General features: G+C 38.6%; 2 protein-coding genes across 3 annotated transcripts; both read left to right on the forward strand.

The window, feature by feature from the left end:
* The first annotated feature begins 1,178 nt into the window (after positions 1-1,178).
* LOC122081830 ((+)-neomenthol dehydrogenase-like) lies at positions 1,179-3,093 on the forward strand. Its single transcript, XM_042649167.1, has 5 exons — positions 1,179-1,327; positions 1,414-1,657; positions 1,782-1,856; positions 1,936-2,115; positions 2,522-3,093. The coding sequence occupies exons 1-5, from the start codon at positions 1,293-1,295 to the stop codon at positions 2,888-2,890; spliced, it is 903 nt and encodes a 300-aa protein (XP_042505101.1). The 5' UTR covers positions 1,179-1,292; the 3' UTR covers positions 2,891-3,093.
* Positions 3,094-3,609: 516 nt separating this feature from the next.
* LOC122081833 (salutaridine reductase-like) lies at positions 3,610-5,624 on the forward strand. Of its 2 annotated transcripts, XM_042649171.1 has the most exons (5): positions 3,610-3,694; positions 3,806-4,009; positions 4,083-4,326; positions 4,450-4,524; positions 5,359-5,624. In XM_042649171.1, exons 2-5 carry the CDS (start codon positions 3,975-3,977, stop codon positions 5,563-5,565), a joined length of 561 nt encoding a protein of 186 aa, XP_042505105.1. In that variant the 5' UTR covers positions 3,610-3,694; positions 3,806-3,974; the 3' UTR covers positions 5,566-5,624. The 2 variants fall into 2 exon arrangements, with proteins under 2 accessions (XP_042505105.1, XP_042505104.1); XM_042649170.1 differs by lacking the exon at positions 3,610-3,694 and having other exon boundaries at positions 3,703-4,009.
* Positions 5,625-5,643: the final 19 nt, after the last annotated feature.

Genomic DNA, 5,643 nt, shown 5'->3' on the forward strand with positions numbered 1-5,643 from the left:
ACGATAACAGAACATTGTGCCCAAGGGGGTAGCACAGTTGGTGAGCAACGAACTTGGCACGAGCCGTAAAGTCGGACGTCCTAAGTTCGAGTCCCACTAGGTACACCTTGGGTCACTCACACGGGGGTGTTTAGTGCTCTTCACTGCTTTTAGTGAAAGTTGAATGATTCTCATTTAACCTCGGAATATCCGTCGTTAGCAAAAAAAAAGAAAACATTGTGATGGAAGGAACTACTCACAAGTCCTAGCAAACTAGAGAAACAGAGCTCCTATCCTTGTGGGACTTCACGAAACCCTGAACACAGTTCCACTACTTTGGAACGGAGAAGCAAGCTTCTCCTCCTCAGGCGAATCTCTTTTCACTTTAGAAGCCTACATACTCGATCCTCAATATCTAACTCCAAAATGCCATTAACGGGTTTGCAAAACTCTACTGACCACAAAAAAAAAAAAAAGCAAGCATAACCTTAATTTAGAAATCAATTCGGATCCATTTAGCAGAAAATGTTGCAACAACGAGCAGAGGAGAAAATAGATTCCATATCCACGGATCAAGGACGTACGTGAATGTGATTCGCTCTTGGGCATTTATAATCTTTTCATTTCATGACATCATCGATATTTTTTATTCAAAATAAATAAATAAATGACGATTGACTAATGTTCTAGTTCTAATAAATCTAAAATGCAAAGGTTGTCTATATAAAATTTTCAAACTTTACCAATGGGGTTGGTAGTCTTGTGATGAAAATGCCCTCAACCCATCACCATTCAAGTCAACTGATTGTGGAACTATCGCCCATTGATCTTGCGAAATCCCTGCTTCCAGTACGGGGATCACTACCATGGAAGACCCTTTTTCTATTACCAAAAAACTACTTTTCAAACTTTTGTAGTGTAGTACAGCTACACAGGGGTGTATAAGTAATAACCCATTTTACCAAAAAATAATAATAATAATTAACCCATTTATTAAATAATGATGTAAGGGCACACGAAAGCAATGGTCTGAAATTAAGAAACTGATACAGTTAAGAAGAAGGTTTACTTCACACTCACACAACATTGACCTGGTCTTCTTGTTTTAATCTGATTAGAATGACTGGTTTTATTGATTTTTCAATAGTATGATGTAATGGCACACGCAAGCATCACAATAATATATACATGGTTTTTATAAAATCACATTATAAATAGGCTCCTAAGCCTAAGCATATCTGTGCAATTAGCAACTAGAATAAAATTTTGCCCAGACTTGGTTTTCTCTATTCCATCACTTCTCATCATCGAACATGACAGGCACCAACACAAACTCTGCATCAAAGAGGTAACTGATTTAGCTCCTTTAATGGATTTCTAACCAGACCCATTAAATGTCACCACCAGTTATCCTAACCAAGTGTTATGTTGCAGATTGGCAGTTGTTACAGGGGCCAATAAAGGGATTGGATTGGAGATATGTCGCCAGTTAGCCTCCAACGGTGTAGCAGTGGTTTTGACAGCCAGAGATGAGAACAGGGGTGTTGAAGCTGTTGAGAAGCTCAAAGGGTCTGGACTATCTGATGTGGTTTTTCATCAACTGGAAGTGACGGACCCTGCTAGTATTGCTTCCCTTGCTCTCTTCATCAAAACCCAGTTTGGAAAGCTTGATATCTTGGTAACTTTGGAGTTCCATATTTTTATTTGTATCGTTACAGAGAATTCCATCAAAACCTAGTTTCAGAAAATCCTGGCATCTTAATTTAGATTGGTTAAATGATTTAAGCTGAAATTTGTTGTAGGTGAACAATGCAGGTGTCAATGGAGCCATATTTGATGATGCTGGTCTCGCAGCAATAATGGCAGTGGGTGATTCTGTAAGACTCTTCAGAATAACTTTTTTAATCTTAATAGGAAAGGATTAAAACTTACGCTGAAATTCTTCTACTCATGTAGCAAGAAGTTAGGGCAGCTAAATTTAGGCAACTGGTAAGGCAAACTTGTGAGACGGGCCCGGAATGTCTACAAGTGAACTACTATGGCACCAAAAAAGTGACTGAAGCACTTCTTCCTCTCCTTCAGTTATCGGATTCGCCAAGAATTGTGAATGTTTCTTCTTCTCAAGGGAAGCTACAGGTACTGGTATCGAACCTGATCTTGTAAAGATATTGTGAATGTTCTAAGGTGGTCAGTAGACTCAGGTACATCTTAGAACTTGCACCCTTCTTTTCCCTCAACAATTTGAATCTCATCATTCCAAGCAACATATACCCCTCCAAAGACCTTGCAGTACCTGGAGCCTCGCGCACTGGGTATGCCCTTGTCATGAATCTAAGCAATGAATTTTGGTGGCATCTGCTTTGTAGTGTTGCGTGCTAAACTTAGGTCAACTCCATAAACCATTCTCAGTTATTCAGGGTTGGCTGCAGAATTCTATTCTGCCACTTGAGCACTATCCCTCTTCCTTTAAAAGATGATTTGGTATGGATACTATGCTAATTCAGTTTAATTGAATATAATTTCTCTAATTCTGTTGTTGCAGAACATCTCAGTCACCTGGGCTAAGGATGTGCTAAGTGATACTGATGGCCTCACAGAAGAGAGAGTGGATGAAGCAGTGAACAAGTATCTTAAGGAATTCAAGGAGGGTTTAATAGAAACTAAAGGCGGGCCTGCATATTGCATGTCCAAAGCAGTTTTGAATGCCTACACAAGGATTCTATCAAAAAAGTTTCCCAAATTCCGGATAAATTGCGTCTGCCCAGGTTATGTCAAATCTGATTTTAACCTCAACACAGGGAAATTTACTATTGAAGAAGGTGCAGCAGGTCCTGTTAAGTTGGCTTTGCTGCCTGATGATGGCCCTTCTGGGCTATTCTTTTTCCAGAAGGAAGTGACTTCCTTTGATTGAATATTGTTCAAGATTTCCTTTTTCTTGTTGGGGGGTTGGGGATGAAGATCATCTTATTCTGGTTGAATTTTGTTCAAGATCTTCTTCCTGAGAGAGAATAAAGCTAGAATTACCTTATTTCCATACAAAGTTCTTTACTTCCTATGTATTACATATTTGTCCAGTAATGAAATAAAGACTGTTACAATTGGTACTGAACCAAATAATTTTTATTTGATACAGTTATTGAATTCTTAGTTATATTTACTCAAATGGACATTGCTTTCCATTGCTTTTAATTGAAGAACATACTTCTTATTTCGGAGTAGCATGCAGTTTTTTCAGTTGGTCTCTCTTAAGTGGAAGAGATGGAGTTGAAAATTTTTAAAGAAGGGATCCAACATGTTGACGTTGGTCTCTCTCAAGTGGAAGAGATGGAGTTGACATTTTTTGAAGAGGGAATCCAACATGTTGACGATATTATTCAAAAGCCGTTTCAACTATACTGGATGAAATCACCGTATAAGATTCACCCGTACTACCTTCGCTCCAAAGAATGAAAAACTTAATTGATTTGACTTTACGTTCCTTATATTTTCATCACTTCTACCTTATCTAGGGTTGTCATTACTTTTACCTTATCTGGGGTTGACGTGGTGCCTTTTTATACTTGTGCCAGTCTTTTTGTTCCTATTTATTTAAAAAAAAAAAAATTTGTCCGAACTTTCCACCACAAATTTTACAAACTTAACGTTGTGTGGCCTCTAAACTCCAAATTGATGAAGCCACTGGAGTCACTGGAATGACTTCTCAATTGCGATAAAGGTACTCTTCCCATTTTCCACTATGGTGGGCGAGCGGCTTCAAAGTTTTGAAGATATTTATGATTTCCTCTTTCTTTATTGGAGTTGTAAGAAAGCAGGTTTTGGTCGGCAGCGCTTATTGAAGAACAGAACCAAGCCTGCGTCATTCGCTATTGATCGAAGAAAACCAAGCGAATGGCGAAATGTCAGCTCTGCGATCGATAGGGAGAGAGTGGCCTACGATCAGCTAGCTCAACCGTTGCTTGCTTGTTGGTTGATATTTTTCTTAAACTGTGTCGAACATGGCAGAGACCAACACAAATTCTACATCAAAGAGGTAATTGATTCAGCTCCAAAGCAGACCCATTTAAGGCTACCGCCAGTTATCCTAACCAAGAGTTGTATTGCAGATTAGCAGTTGTTACAGGAGCCAATAAAGGGATTGGATTGGAGATATGTCGCCAATTAGCCTCCAATGGTGTAGCAGTGGTTTTGACAGCCAGAGATGAGAAGAAAGGTGTTGAAGCTGTTGAGAAGCTCAAAGGGTCTGGACTATCTGATGTGGTTTTTCATCAGCTGGATGTGAAGGACCCTGCTAGAATTGCTTCCCTAGGTCATTTCATCAAAACCCATTTTGGAAAGCTTGATATCTTGGTAATTTTGGAATCCCATATTTTTATTTGTATCATTACAGAGAATTTCATCAGAATCTATTTGCAGAAAATCCTGGCATCTTGCTTTTATTGATTAAATGATTTGAGCTGAAATTTGTTCTAGGTGAACAATGCAGCTGTCTCTGGAATCAAAATAGATGATGATGCTTGTGAAGCCCTAATGACAATAGATGCTTCTGTAAGTCTCTGACTCTCTCCTTTGTTGTTAATGTTTGTGGTTACAAGCTTTATATTCTGTACCTCATAAGATGGTTATGTTAAAAAAGACTCCTAGATTCTTACCCATTACCAGATTATCTTCTGTTCAAATCTTTGGAATGATTACAGGTTCCAAGTTTAACTCACTCTTATTACTTGTGATAAACTGTTCCTAGAATGACTACATTTAACATAAATGTGTGTGTTTTCGTGTGAGTGACAGAGAAAAAATGACTAGGATTTGCATGGTATGGTAGCGAAAGAGTACTCTATAATACCATCAAGTCTTGTGCCTATGCTTTGGGCCAGTCATGTTTGAGACTAGCTCATGTATTAGGTTGGCCAGATCAAAGGTTGCCCCTGCCACGAATTCCAATCCATTCAAGAACAGTATTGAGCCATTCAGATGCATATAAATCCTTTTGAGGTTTTCAGAGATGTCACTGGTGTGGCATATTTCACATTCACCAGTTGGGGGCTTGATAGTTCGATGCTCCAGTAGAACATTTCCTTTAGGGATTCTCAGGGGCATGATAGTTTATTAGTTAGTCAGAGGAATAACCTGCTCAACATTGGGGGATTTGTTGAGAAATTTTGTGCTATTATCAAAACCGATCGGGTTTGTTCTCTTCTGTAAATTTGTTTGTTTTACCTTTTAGGATGCCTCTTCAGAGTTTGTATTCTTGGGCTCTTGAACTCTTCTTTCCCCCTTTTAATAAAATTCTATTTTCAGTAAAAAAAAAAAAAGGAATTAATTGCTTAATCCTAACAGGAAAGGATGAAAACTTATACTGAAAAGTTTCTACTCATGCAGCAAGAAGTTAAGGAAGCTAAATTTAGACAACTGGCAAGGCAAACATATGAGACGGCCCAAGAATGTGTACAAGCAAACTACTATGGAACCAAAAGAGTGACTGAAGCACTTCTTCCTATCCTTCAGTTATCTGATTCACCGAGAATTGTAAATGTTTCTTCCTCATCAGGGAGGCTACAGGTACTGGTATCGAACCTGATCTTGTAAAGATGTTGGTAGATATACCTTAGAACTTGCTCCATCTGGGTTTGAGGATTTGTGGATGGAAAAGCTCTTATAAAAAAA

Source organism: Macadamia integrifolia, chromosome 6, assembly GCF_013358625.1.
Source record: "Macadamia integrifolia cultivar HAES 741 chromosome 6, SCU_Mint_v3, whole genome shotgun sequence".
NCBI classification, from domain to species: Eukaryota; Viridiplantae; Streptophyta; class Magnoliopsida; order Proteales; family Proteaceae; genus Macadamia; species Macadamia integrifolia.

Coding starts and splice junctions, on each gene's coding strand:
- LOC122081830 (XM_042649167.1), top strand. CDS start 1,293: ATGACAGGCACCAACACAAACTCTGCATCAAAGAG. Junction 1,658..1,781: donor TTGGAAAGCTTGATATCTTG/GTAACTTTGGAG, acceptor AATTTGTTGTAG/GTGAACAATGCAGGTGTCAA. Junction 1,857..1,935: donor TAATGGCAGTGGGTGATTCT/GTAAGACTCTTC, acceptor CTACTCATGTAG/CAAGAAGTTAGGGCAGCTAA.
- LOC122081833 (XM_042649171.1), top strand. CDS start 3,975: ATGGCAGAGACCAACACAAATTCTACATCAAAGAG. Junction 4,327..4,449: donor TTGGAAAGCTTGATATCTTG/GTAATTTTGGAA, acceptor AATTTGTTCTAG/GTGAACAATGCAGCTGTCTC. Junction 4,525..5,358: donor TAATGACAATAGATGCTTCT/GTAAGTCTCTGA, acceptor CTACTCATGCAG/CAAGAAGTTAAGGAAGCTAA.